Below are 14,361 nucleotides of genomic sequence, written 5' to 3' on the forward strand. Positions count from 1 at the left end.
TTACTGCTGTGACGCGCTGTGTACATACATGGCCCTATATAAATAAAGACACATACGTACAGTGGACTCTCTCTCTCTGCACTCACCTGGAAGAGGGTAAGGCACAGGAGGAAGAGGAACATATAGACGATCTTATACACCACCAGACGCCCCGCAAAGCTGACCACGATGAACATCCCGGCACACACGTAGATCCAGTACTTGCCATAAAAGCTCATGACCTGCGCTCCTAAACATTTCAGCAGGTTCCTCTCTGTGGCCTGAGCTGGGGGAGGGAGGCATTGGGAGCATTAATATAATGGCACGTGGACACTCCAGGGTAACACAATGACACAATAGAAGGAGCCCATCCCTCTGACCACAGGGTGAGACAGTGTAACCGAGAGACCAATGGTGTCTGTCCCTCTCCCCGATAGGTGGACAAGTAATAAGAGACCACAAACTGGCCTATGCAAAGAAGTTTAGTTGCCACAATCCGACGTTGCGGTTGATCCACATAACCTTCATCAAGGTCAGGGCTTACTGCTTTTCCACCTACCATGCTTTATTATTGGATCAACCAGGCAGGTCCTTTTTGAGTTAGACCACCGGTCATTGTTCATCTTCTGGGTTTTTTTTACAGGAGGGCTTGAGGAAACTCCTCTTCTATACCCCACTCCCCAATAGGTCGCATAAACAGAAAGGACCCATGAAGTTGGGCTAACTGATGGGTGAGACAACAATGACAGGGACCTTAGGAGACATCGTGACTTAGACAAAATGGACCAACTGCAATCCATTAGGTCTGTCCCTCCCACAATTGGGTGACATGGTAACACAAAGACAGGGGACCTATGGCCTGTAAAAATTGTCCTGGACAGGTTATTATTCGCACGCTTTTTCAGTCTAAAAATGGGTGCTGCATATGTCCACCAATTCTTCCTCGACTTGTCCCCTGTTACCCACAATGTACTACGTCCAGTTGTCTGCAGTTGGCTAAAACTGAGACTTCTGCACACCCCCCAAACCCGGCCTCTCCAATTCTCCTGTCACAGGCACAGGGAATGAACGCCGGGATGAGTCCAGTTGCCGGGCTAGTAGGAGTTAACAGACAGGCTAATATCAGAGGTAGGCAGCAGGCAGGAAGTGGTGGTCAGAGGACCGGCAATGGTCAGCAGGCAGCGGTGGTCAGAGGGCTGGCAATGGTCACCAGCAGGCAGCGGCGGTTAGAGGGCTGGCAATGGTCAGCAGGCAGGCAGCGGTGGTCAGAGGACCGGCAATGGTCAGCAGCAGCAGGCAGCGGCGGTCAGAGGACTGGCAATGGTCAGTAACAGGCCGGGGTCGAGGAGTGGAGAGATGCAGCCCAATTACAGAATATTTTGCCAAGGAGAAATTCGCTGGCACGCCCCGACACCTCACTCACCTGTGCCGGGCACCGTCACCTCCACCAGCGCCACCCGCTTGCGTTTCAGGAGATTTTCCGTCACAAACTGACGCAGCAGGAGCCAAAAAGTCAAAGTGAAGAGAAGCTGAAATGGAGAGCGGGAGAGAAAGGGCGTTATCGGGAGAGAGAAAGGCCGTTATCGGGAGAGAGAAAGGCCGTTATCGGGAGAGAGGAAGGGCGTTATCGGGAGAGAGAAAAGGCCGTTATCCGGAGAGAGGAAGGGCGTTATCGTGAGAGAGAAAGGCCGTTATCGGGAGAGAGAAAGGCCGTTATCGGGAGAGAGGAAGGGCGTTATCGGGAGAGAGAAAAGGCCGTTATCCGGAGAGAGGAAGGGCGTTATCGTGAGAGAGAAAGGCCGTTATCGGGAGAGAGGAAGGGTGTTATCGGGAGAGAGGAAGGGCATTATCGGGAGAGAGGAAGGGCATTATCGGGAGAGAGGAAGGGCGTTATCGGGAGAGAGGAAGGGCGTTATCGGGAGAGAGAAAGATAGTTATCGGGAGAGAGGAAGGGCGTTATCGGGAGAGAGAAAAGGCCGTTATCGGGAGAGAGGAAGGGCGTTATCGGGAGAGAGGAAGGGCATTATCGGGAGAGAGGAAGGGCGTTATCGGGAGAGAGGAAGGGCGTTATCGGGAGAGAGAAAAGGCCGTTATCGGGAGAGAGGAAGGGCGTTATCGGGAGAGAGGAAGGGCATTATCGGGAGAGAGGAAGGGCGTTATCGGGAGAGAGGAAGGGCGTTATCGGGAGAGAGAAAGATAGTTATCGGTAGAGGGGAGAGCAGCACACAGAGAGAAAAGGAGACAGAGAGAGTGCGTTATCGGGAGTGAGAGAACCTGAAAGATCGTTACCGGGAGAGCGAGACAAGGAAAGATAGCAAATTGGAAAGATTACAACAAAAGAAAAAATTGAGCTTGGAAGTAAAATAAATAATAAAATAGTATAGGAGCCTGTGATTTACTATCTTAGTATTTATCTTACTCCCAAGCTATCCACAAACACAGGTTCTATATATACACACCTTATATCCTAGTCTATAGTCACTTCTGTGTGACTTCAAATGTATTGCTACTTTACTTATGTTTCGCTTTATTTGTGCCACTACTATGTGGACAAGATAGATATATAAGCAGTGTTCGACAAACCTATACATTTGCACGCCCCGGGCGAGTGGATTTAACATTGTGGCGAGCTCCTATTGGCCCAAGCAGCACACGTGTGGTACTAGGTGGCAAGTAGATTTTTTGGCGATTTGTTGACCTCTGTATATAAGGTTATCCTGTGTTGTTCTTATTTATTTGTTTGTATTTGTGTGTTTTGTTCACCAATTGGCCATAGATTCTATCCCACCAATTATGAGACTTTCTTTTAGATGTTGATTTAATAAACTACTTTAATATACACTCATTTACACTAGACACACCGAGTGCTTTCAAGAGGAATTTCTTTCTTTTGTTGTAATCTATCCGCCCTTTTTCCCTATTTGCACCTGTGTCCCCATATATGTTCTCTAATTAAGCTGAAGCGAGAGTACTATCCCCATCTTTTCCCTCCCCCATAGTTATTTGAAAAGCAAGAGACAGAAAGTGGGTGAAAGCAACAGACAGAGAGGGCATTAGCAGGAGAGTGAGAGACAGAGAGAGGGTGTGAGCGGAAGACAGAGAGAGGGTGTGAGCGGGAGACAGAGAGAGGGTGTGAGCGGGAGACAGAGAGAGGGTGTGAGCGGGAGACAGAGAGAGGGTGTGAGCGGGAGACAGAGAGAGGGTGTGAGCGGGAGACAGAGAGAGGGTGTGAGCGGGAGACAGAGAGAGGGTGTGAGCGGGAGACAGAGAGAGGGTGTGAGCGGGAGACAGAGAGAGGGTGTGAGCGGGAGACAGAGAGAGGGTGTGAGCGGGAGACAGAGAGAGGGTGTGAGCGGGAGACAGAGAGAGGGTGTGAGCGGGAGACAGAGGGTGTGAGCGGGAGACAGAGGGTGTGAGCGGGAGACAGAGAGGGTGTGAGCGGGAGACAGAGAGGGTGTGAGCGGGAGACCTCTTTAAAAACAAACAGAATACCATCCCTTTTATAAAAGTATTTCTAAATCTATCATTGGGAAAAGCTCTCCTGCGTCTTTATAAAAAGGTTTCATTATTGTGAGCATTGTGGTATTTTACACTTGGTTCTTGAAACAATCAATATTAAATATAATTGGTGCTTACGTTCTGTGTGCAGCAAACACAGAACATTGTAAGTTGGTAATGAGGACAGTAGTTACTCAGGGGGTGTACATACAAGGCAGTGTTACTCTGTAGTACCATCGGACTTGGCCGCTGGGTGTAAGAAGGCTCTTGGGCCGCCAGAAGGGTGTCTATTGCTTGTGTGGGGAAGTGAAGGGGTTCAGTAAGCAGGTTACCATGGCCCCCAGGTTGAGGCAGGGGTACGGGGCCCGCACCAGACCCAGCTGTGATAGTCTCATGAAGCCGAGACGAGTGGGCAGCTCCGGCTGTAGGTCCATGCCCCAGACATACTGCAGGCTGCAGAGCGTCAGCGCGTACAGCAGGATGAAGGGAGAGCAGAGCATTGCACAGTGACGCTTGTTCCGCACCATCCAGATCAGGCAGGCCCAGAGCAGCAGCACAAAGGTGAGCCAGCTGTGGTACGTGATACTCCACACCTGGGGGAAGAGACGCCAACCAATGAGCAAGCCGCACTGGATAATAGTGCAGAGTATCCTCACAGCATAATAATTGTTGTAATGTATATTGATTCGGAGTATCGTCGTCCATTTATAGATTATTGAAAAGGAGCTAGCTGCAGTGTGTGTGCGCGTATATATATATATATATATATATATATATATATATATATATATATATATATATATATATATATGAAAGAAAAAAAGAAAAGAAAACAGGCGCACACCTAGTGCATTAAAGTTTAACAATAATTTTATGGAACATTTAAAACCAGACAAATGCCCACTCACAAGTAAAGCGTTATTTGAAAGCAGTTATGAGATTGGCCCTCATAAGCCAGTGGTGCCGTTCGAGCCTGTAATGATCCCCTGAAGAAGTCATCATCGATGACGAAACGCGTAGGGCGTGGCTAGAGCAGAGCAGACATTTGTCCCACTGAGAGCAGACTGAGAGGAACGCAGCTTGTGGGAGGCTCAGCAAAGCAGATCAGTGGACACATCGTTTGGCTTGATTGGTGGTGCAGCAGCTAGAGGCAGTCAGGAGAGGCCTCGGTTTCCTGGAGGGACTTCCGTTTTGTGCGGGACACCAGACCGGGTGAGCGTCACTTCCGGTAGAAGGAGACCGCGCACGAGAGGACACCATTACAGGCTCGAACGGCACCACTGGCTTATGAGGGCCAATCTCATAACTGCTTTCAAATAACGCTTTACTTGTGAGTGGGCATTTGTCTGGTTTTAAATGTTCCATAAAATTATTGTTAAACTTTAATGCACTAGGTGTGCGCCTGTTTTCTTTTCTTTTTTCTTTCATAGGTATTCCTAGGGAGTTGTGATCCCTTATAAACGGGCTGCCTATACCTGGATGCATTCACTTGGAACAGGACTCTGTGACTTTTAAGGTTTTTTAAAAGTTTTTTGGAAAAAAGTTTTTATTTTCATTTTTTCATATTTTTTATATTTTTTATTTTATTCTATATATTTTTTGTATTACAACAAAAAAATTTTTTTTTTCCAGAAGCATTTTTTAACAATTTTGTTATGTACACTTTGTATTAAAGTTATTACACATTTTATCTTAGAATCACATAGGGTTTTTTAATTATATTATTTCACTTTAGCCACCCCATAGGTTGTATCAACGCAGTTGGCTACTTATTCACAGTTAGGCAGGTTGTTGCATTAGGCGCTCCTTTATTATTTCTGTTTTGTTTTGTTATATATATATATATATATATATATATATATTTATTATCACTGCATAATGATACAGAGTATCTCTATCCACATACTGTACAATATGATGATACAATAAATCCATTTATACTATTGAAGCGGTGCATAGTTCACTGTATAATCATACTGAGTATCTCTCTATACCTTGCAGCACTGTATAATGTTGCGAGTTATTCCTGTGTAACCTTCCGCCTATGAAGATGATTTCAAGCCTAAATATTAATTATGCTAGATTCTCTATATACATATATATTCAGCATGTAACTAGTTAAAATAAGTAATTTAGTATTAAGTTAGAAATTATATTGGAAAATAATTAGCTGCCTCTGCCAAGTTAAGAAGATAAATCAGTCTGAAGACAGGCAGATGTAGACATGTTTTATGTGATTTAGAAACGTGGTATGTTTAATGTCTGCTGAGTTGAATAGTATATGGCCAAGAGTTTGGAATCAAAGGTTAGTTAAATAGATAGTTAGTCGTAAAAGACAATACAATAGAGATGGGTCTTAAAAGATAAGGAACATCGGATTAACTATCGTTACTTAGTGACATATAAACAAACATACAGTAAATAAAGGAATATTGGTTTGAACATTGATGATTGACTAAGAACATTTTGGGCTGACCGTGAGAAAAACAGCTGATTGCCATGTTGAAGAAAAATCTATACAGATTGCATTTGGATTGATAGAATTCAGAATTATTTAACACCACCAAGCTAAGAACAACTAAGCTAAGGATTCTCTACTCTATAACTACATTTGACAAGCCTGAATGATGTATCGGACTGAAATGATGCTCTGAAAGATGTTTTCTATTGTCAGCGATTACATGGAGAAAAGAACCGGACCGGGGACTATTTGATATATACTGAAAGGTGGGACCTTTATTTGCATCCATCTAATGAGCCAATTAATGTTCCGCCTACAGGAGCAGCGCATGTTGGGCTATATAATAATTAGACACTAGGGGGAGTAGTTGCACTCCAGATAATTCCTCAGGCAGCCTGAAGGCTACAAGAGTTCTGCGCTTTAATTACAGCACAATATGCGCACACCTCCTCCTACACCACGTACATTCCACCGTGATACACATACTGAGGTCATGTCAAAGCTGCCTCTTATTGGCCAGCTGCACACATACAGTTGAGCTTCCTCTATGGTTATTGCTGCGTCGAAGACATGGGGGTGCCAGGGGGTTTCTCAGAGGCGCTTTCCACGTGTGTCTCCGTGTCTCGCGGCCTCTGCTCCTCTGGGGACGCTGCCAAGTTTAAACACAAACAAGCAGGCCCCATCACATCTGCCAGCTGTTGTACAGCGGGGAAGGGAGGGGGCACATTTTGGCGGCGCTGCTCCCCTAACCTAACCCTCTAGTGTCCTGTACTGAAGAATTTATTTATACGGCTGGCAGGAACATCTACTGACTTTGTACCACCGGGACTGTCAGAAAGAGAGCAAAAGAAGCAATAAAGAGACCTGAACAGAAGGGGCACACCCACAGCTTAACTATTCAATTACTGCAGGGGTCAGAATGAACGTGTTAATAGGGTTAAGTTTATCTGTGTGCAGTGTTCAGTTTGGAGTCATTAGTCAAGTTACATGTGAATAGTGAAGGTTAATGGGAAGCAAGGGTAAAAGTGGTGGCAGGAATGGGATTCGGATGTTAACTTCTCTTAGCGCCTATCGTGTTAGTCTATCAGCTTATAGTCAGTAGTTTTAGCATTCTTATTAACGAGAAGAATTCAGGTGGGGGTCTGTTATGGGGTTGAACTGTTAAACATGTGGGGTTACTACTGAGCAGGACACAAGGGTCCCTTGTGAAATTTTATTACCAGTTTGTGAGCCAAACGCGCACCGTGCCTTACTCAGAGTGCGGTGAGAGTGAGGCTCACAGAATGGGGGTGCGGCGTAATGGTTAAAGTATTGGTTTTGCGTGAATAAGACGCTTTCCAACTCCCCCTTAGCCTCTGACACACGAGGTGATGTGAACACAATCTAGAATTTGGGAAAAATAATGGCGTGGCCCAAATCTCCAATCTGGAGGCACGAGAGGATTCCACCCCAGGGGTGGCAGCATGGGGTGGAACTGTAAAATATGTCTGAACGTAAAGTGACTGCATAAAAAGGGACTGGTGTTGATACAGTTACTATGAGACGCACTCTGGTTTGGGGTCTTGGTCAGTTTCAGTGAGTGAAGAGACGTGAGTGTGCCAGGGAGGCGGGTACCGTACCATCATAGCGATGAGTGCGCAGATATAGCTCTGATGCAAGATCACTTGGCTCAGCATGTGAAGCGGTGACTGCTCCTTCCCGGGCGTCTTATCTGCAGAAAGTCACACAGTGTCACAAGAAGGCGCGTGCAGCATGCATTTCCTCCCCCTCCCTCTGCTCTTCTCTCCCTGTCTCTGTCCTCCGTTCCAGCTGCAGGTCACTTTTACCCTTTATCCAATAGGTCTGCACTCCCTAATACAGGGGAGACCGACTCCAGTCCTCAAGTGCCCCCAACGGGCCAGGTTTTCAGGATCTCTGCTTCAGCACATAGCAGACTCTTCTGGTCTCCTCTATGTCACTATATCATGAGTAGCCAATTACAGTCCTCGAGCTACAAATAGGTCAGGTTTTCAGGCTATCCCTGCTTCAGCACAGGTGGCTCAATCAGTCCCTGCTTCAGCACAGGTGGCTCAATCAGTGGCTCAGTCGTCGACAAAGATGAAAACCTGACTTGTTACTGGCTATTGAGGACTGGATTTGGCCACCCCTGCTCTATACCCCTCCACCCCCCCCCCCCGCCCCCACCCTCCTTCTAGGAGATACCTAGGTCTTTTCCCATTTACAACAGGTGCAAATAAAAGTCTCCAACCCTAAAGAGTTATTCATAGAATCTTCTATCACGTAAAAAAAAAAAAAAAAGAGTTTGCAGAATGACGCGCAGAAAACCTAATATCCGTGAAGACAAGGAATCCGTCCTCTCTGTACCGCACACTTGGGAGGCTGCCACACGACAACAGAAATGACACAGAAATGATTCCACCCTAGAGGTGGCTGCTTCTTTACATCCGAACAAACGTGCACTACTGAAGTTTGGGACTGAAAGACACACGCACACACACACACACACACACACACACACACACACACTTGTATTATTGTGTCTATAAAGAGAGCTGGAAATAAAGTCCTCCCTGGCTACATCCTCCATCGTCCCTCCCTTGTCCGGGATCTCCTGGACCGGCCTGGTCAGTTACTGCAGGTTCCGGACAATAAATGGCCGAAATAAAAACACGTCACCAAAGAGCAGCTGTTCAAAGTAGGCCGCGCTTATAGTGTCGGCGACGCGACGTCGCCCGAAAACAAATACATTGCCGCCGCGTGCGCTTATAGTGCACGCGACGGCGACAAGCGACGGAGCGACGGAGCGAAAACCTGAAGCCGGCAAAATTTTCACGTGACGGCCTTTGAACAAATCAAATTGCTGGAATCCCGCGTCCCCGCCGCAACATAACTTTTGCCGGTGGCGACGTCACCCGCCATGTCGCCGTCGCCAACTACAGCACTATAGGCACGGCCTCAAAGGTGAAGCCCATGTCCAGGCCTCCTACCCAGGGCACACTCACTCAGCCATACAGATTGCCCAGGCCTCCCACCCAGGGCACATTCACTCAGCCATACAGAACGCCCCAGCCTGCTACCCAGGGCACACTCTCTCAGCCATACAGAACGCCCCAGCCTGCTACCCAGGGCACACTCTCTCAGCCATACAGAACGCCCCAGCCTGCTACCCAGGGCACACTCTCTCAGCCATACAGAACGCCCCAGCCTGCTACCCAGGGCACACTCACTCATTCATACAGAACGCCCCAGCCTGCTACCCAGGGCTCACTCACTCATTCATACAGAACGCCCCAGCCTGCTACCCAGGGCACACTCACTCAGCCATACAGAACGCCCCAGCCTGCTACCCAGGGCACACTCACTCAGCCATACAGAACGCCCCAGCCTGCTACCCAGGGCTCACTCACTCAGCCATACAGAACGCCCCAGCCTGCTACCCAGGGCTCACTCACTCAGCCATACAGAACGCCCCAGCCTGCTACCCAGGGCACCCTCACTCATTCATACAGAACGCCCCAGCCTCCTACCCAGGGCTCACTCACTCAGCCATACAGAACGCCCAGGCCTCCTTCTCAGATCACGCACACTCACTCAACCTGATCTCAGCCATACAGAACGTGTGTGTAACACTGGAATCCTTGTGCTTTAGTGAGCAGATTCCTACCCCAACACTGGGCGAGACACACACTCCACAGCTCCTCACCCCATATTAAACTCTCTTTCTAAAGCAATTAACCCCTTCACTGCTGGGGGCACCCAGAAACATTGTGTAGAGCATTCTTGGGGTTTACGTGGACTCTCGGAAAATAAAAAAAAGACAAACATGCTGCATTGTACAATAATACTGAGTATCCAAGTACATAGCCAAACCACACAAAGCTCATTTCACCTTACAGAAAAACAAAACTTAATAAAGGTCCCCCAGCATACATACTCCTACCTAATCGGACACACGGGGGGCACAGCCCAGGAAATCCTGTAACACACAGGACTGGAGCACAGAGCTATGCACAGGAAGCCCGTTTCTGTTGACATTTGGCAGCAGGTAGAGTGTTAGTGTGGGCAGCATCGTGATGCTCAGGATCACTTTACATTGTCGCATGTTTATTTTCTAGGCGTGCTTTAAGCATTGAATGCTTGGTGCATCTCTCAGCGCTGGCTCCCTCACCCCCTCCCCCTCCCCCATGTCTCCCTCACCCCATCCACCCCAGCCTCTCCCCCCTCCAGTCTTCCTCCCCCCATCCACCCCCAAGTCTCCCTCACTCCATTATCTCCTCCGCCAGTCACCCTCACCCCATTCCCCCCCCCCTCTCCAGTCTCCCCGAGACCTGCTGCGTGTGGTTCCTGGGATGGGCGAGGGGAGGAATCGCTCGTACCCGGGAGCGGAGAGGACGGAGGGAGGATGACATGAACGGGGCAGTCCTGCAGGTCGGTCTCTGCAGGCGGGCTCGTCCTTGGTATCATGGGCTAGGGGAGAGAGGGAGGTGAGCAGATAAGAGATATACATCTCAAAAGAAAACCAAAATCATCACAATATCAGCACTGGATACCAAAAAGGTGATTGAAGGTGTTCTTTGACCCATAACACAAGCGGTCACCTGACTTTCGGTCCCCAGAGAACGAATAAGATGGGGTAATGGGGTGAAGGGACAGGCCCTCTCCTGAGTCTCACCTTGGTCTCATCTCCCATACTGTACCGCTCCTTAGTCCAGGGCTCCAGGTTTGCCAACTCCAGGTCCTCCCGCTTGGCTTTCGGGGGGTCACACCCCACCGGCTCACGCCTCCTCCCCTTCTGAAGCAGAAAGCAAGCATCGGAATTAATTGTGGACACAACGTAACGAATTCAAAGGCCATGGAATGGAGCCAAACCAGGCTCTAGTCCAAACCACTCTCACCTGCCCTTTGTGTGGTCTCCTCAGCTTCAGCAGAGAGGTGACACCGTAATATAGCAGCAGGAGGATGCCGGGGTTCACATACACCGGCCAATCGTGGTTCTGGTTCAGGATGAGGTCATCGACGCTGCCCGTGCAGTTAAAGTTTAGTATGATGTCATTCAGACCAAACAACCTGCGGTGAGAAGATACATCTCTAAACCCCCCGCTCACATCATAGCCGAGCGTATCATCTTCATCACCCACAAATAAAGGGGGGGAAGCGATCTTTAAAATGTTAATATGGTTGCGCGTCCGCTTTCACAACATTAGAGAAAAATGGGTGAGCGCTTCTCTGGTAACACAGGGGTTAAACCTCCTAAATAAAAAAAGTCACATGTTTCTGGCAGAGACAGGGCCGTGAAATTCGCAGTCACAGATGTCAAGCAGAGCGAGGGGAACAGATCCCAAGGGGGTCTACCAGTCATATGGAACTCTCCCAATAATGTCCCAACACACCCAAGAAATGCCCCCATCACACGGACGGGTGTGCGGGGGCCCACTGGCGGAGCACTACCTGGGGGGCAGTAAGTCAGAAAAGAGAACACTGCAGCCATAAATGACCCAGATGTGAGTATAATCCACACATCGTGAAACGAGATGGGGGGGGGGGGAGGGAGGAAAACAGGGGAAGGGGAGGGAAGACAAGGGAAAAACTGGGGGGGGTGGAGGGGGGGAAGAAAAACAGGGGAATAAGGGGGGCAACGTTTCGGGGGGGTGCCCTTTCCTCAGGCCCAATACCAGAGGTCACACTGACCAAAGGTACTTCCTTTCTGACTTTGTTAGAAACCTTTTTTCGCATTAAAATCGATTTGGCTTATCCCCCCTTTCCTTATTTATTACATTCTAAGTGCTGGGAACTCCCCCCTTTTTTTCTGCTACCTGGAAGGCAATCCGCTCTTACTCACCTCAATTTCACAGGATTGGAACGGGGGTGGGGGGCGGGAGAGGGGGATGTAGGTTCTCTAGAGCGGAGCCGCTTTATTTTTAGCTCCGGGGATCTCCGATTACTGAGATACTTATTGGTGAAGTTACCAGTATCACTTGTTGGTTTTTAAAGGGGCTTTAAAATAGCCGTCCACTAGGACTAGGAATCAACTGATGTTGCAACTTCCTAGTTGCCCAAGATTTGGCAGTAACTGCACCGGTAAGTGTCTCGAGAACCAGAGGGTCCCCGGAAACTAAAAATAGTGGTGTTTGGCTCAAGGGGAACCACCTGGAGAACCCCCTCTCACCCTGTAAATTGGGGGTAAAAAAAACCCAAATACATGTGTGAGTAACTGCTCCTTTAAGAGATAGGAAGCTTACGTGTCACAAGAGATATATTGTAGGTATATAATGTGAAGTACACACACAGATCTGCCACGCGACTCAGGCAGATATCTCTAAATAAACAGATACAAATAAACCTGTGTGTGCAGCACAGTAACAGATATATATCGGAAATCAAATACAAAGACAGCTGCTCCGATACGCAAACAGGGGGGGCAATGGTCTAGCACTTTACCAAACACACTCTGTATAAGCAGGGGCCTACCTCCTACAGGGGGGCTCAACAATACCCCCCCCCCCCCTCTCGGTGATCACCTCATACACTAAATCTCCCATACCTGCCTCAGATAGACCAGCCCCCCCCCCCCCCAGGCTGGTCACCTCATACACTGTACGCCCCTCACCCCCCCTAATGCTCCCCCAGGCTGCTTCTCATACTCTGATCCCCCATACCTGCCTCTGACCCCTCCCCCAGGCTGGTCACCTCACACTTTGACCCCCTGAACAAATCAGTCTATTTTCTATCGGAGAGTAAACCTAGCAGGAAAAGTTATATAGAAACATATATACATATATATATACACAGAGATGAATGTATGCACGTATATATACATAATCAAATGCTCCCGCATGTAAGTACATGTTCTAGGTGTATAGAGATACGAGTATATGGTGGTTGTTGGAGTTTGGACTGCGGAACCCGAATAACAGAGCTCGAGTATGACCTGGTGTGTAACTTTCCTGCACAAAATGAGTTCATGTTCAGTACGAGGTCTGCAGACAACAGAGGTCACGAAGGAAATATCCCGAGTATCAAAACTTCTCTCAACCGTTCCTCCTTAGACAGCAAACACATGACTTAGGTCCTCGCTGTACACACGGGACACAAAGGAAAGAATAGTCCCTTATACACATCATCTCAAAGGAATGCAGAAGAGAAAGACTGTTTGAGAAACTGATCAGAGAAGATAAGGCCAGGGTGGGGAAACACTGTTCTGCGCACGTGCAAGGAGGACGTGAGAACAAAGCAGGGATAATGTTCATTAGAAGTATATACACTGGGGCATTAGGGAGTAAGTGGTGTGTCGATAGGGGCAATGTGGTTCTTTTATTAAAGGTAAAGCCCAGTCATTGCCCCATCCTCTGGGTGGATATACCTGGTGGCTCTGTATATTCATCCTATTGTGGCTTATCTGGCCAACTGTGTCTATGTGAACGGTCTGTAACTTTATTATCAGTGACACTATTGTAATGAATGTTTAAACTTTGTTTTACGGGATTCCTGGGCGTGCTAGACTGGTTATACACGTACCCAGCCTGCACACCCAGGGATCCGGGTACAGAGTGTCCCACGAGGAGGTTGAGGACAAAGGAGAACTGCCCATCCCCACCCTCCAATCTGGGAACCGTTTGGGCAGACAGTGGTCCTGTTAATCAGACACAGAGAGGTGCCTATATCATCAAGAGATAGTGAGCTGGCCGTGGGAACAGGAGGAGGTAGGCACTGTTCCCATTGGCTGGTTCATAATTCCCGCCCTCCTTGCCTCGGACTCTCCATCACGCCCCCTGCCCCGATTGGCCAACACAGACGAGCCCTCGTCCTGTGATTGGTCTACCACAGGGGTGGGGAACCTTTTTTCTGCCAAGGGCCATTTGGATATTTATAACATCGTTCGCGGGCCATACAGACACAGACAGGAACACAGGCAGACACACAGCAGACACACAGCAGGCATGCAAGCACACAGTTCCCCCCCCCCCACCCCACCTCTGGTAGTTGCTGCTGCTGCTGGGGGGGATCGTGTAGGGCGGCTGCTGGGGTAAGTGCGGGGGGAACTTCTGGGACTGCTGCGGGGGGAAGTACGGTGGCTGCTGGGGCTAGTACAGTGGCTGCTGGGGATCGTGTAGGGCTGCCAACACCTCACACCGCCTCCTCCCGATCGGGCGCGCTGCGGCCATTTTTTTACAAATTGGCGTGACCCCGGTTATAGCAGTTGCCTTAGCAGGGCCAGACCAAATGATTTCGGGGGCCTTATATGGCCCTCGGGCCTGACGTTCCCCAGCCCTGGTCTACCACCTAGCATCCGTGTGGCGATTGGTCGCTGCCCCGTTCTCCATGTTTGGCTATGGAGATGGGACGGCTATAAGAAGTGCAGCCGATTTCAGTACCGTGTTGGTTGCTGACACTGTACGGATCGACAAAGTGCGGTTCTCCGAGGT

General features: G+C 48.8%; 1 protein-coding gene across 6 annotated transcripts in view; it reads right to left on the reverse strand.

Moving 5' to 3' along the window:
• Positions 1 to 14,361, reverse strand: part of PIEZO1 (piezo type mechanosensitive ion channel component 1 (Er blood group)) — a 113,706-nt gene that overhangs the window by 40,044 nt on the left and 59,301 nt on the right. For 5 of the 6 annotated variants that reach the window (XR_012789137.1, XR_012789138.1, XR_012789140.1 and 2 more), the window contains exons 8-14: positions 10,834 to 11,005; positions 10,611 to 10,730; positions 10,267 to 10,405; positions 7,558 to 7,649; positions 3,810 to 4,070; positions 1,403 to 1,508; positions 87 to 265 (exon numbers count right to left, since the gene is read on the reverse strand). Coding sequence is in view for 2 of the 6 variants with exons in the window: in XM_075576783.1 (XP_075432898.1) it covers positions 87 to 265; positions 1,403 to 1,508; positions 3,810 to 4,070; positions 7,558 to 7,649; positions 10,267 to 10,405; positions 10,611 to 10,730; positions 10,834 to 11,005 (1,069 nt within the window). In the remaining 4 variants the exon portion in view is untranslated. The remainder of the gene's footprint in view (positions 1 to 86; positions 266 to 1,402; positions 1,509 to 3,809; positions 4,071 to 7,557; positions 7,650 to 10,266; positions 10,406 to 10,610; positions 10,731 to 10,833; positions 11,006 to 14,361) is intronic. The other variant, XM_075576784.1, reaches the window with a different exon arrangement.

This window comes from Ascaphus truei, chromosome 19 (assembly GCF_040206685.1).
Source record: "Ascaphus truei isolate aAscTru1 chromosome 19, aAscTru1.hap1, whole genome shotgun sequence".
NCBI lineage: Eukaryota > Metazoa > Chordata > Amphibia > Anura > Ascaphidae > Ascaphus > Ascaphus truei.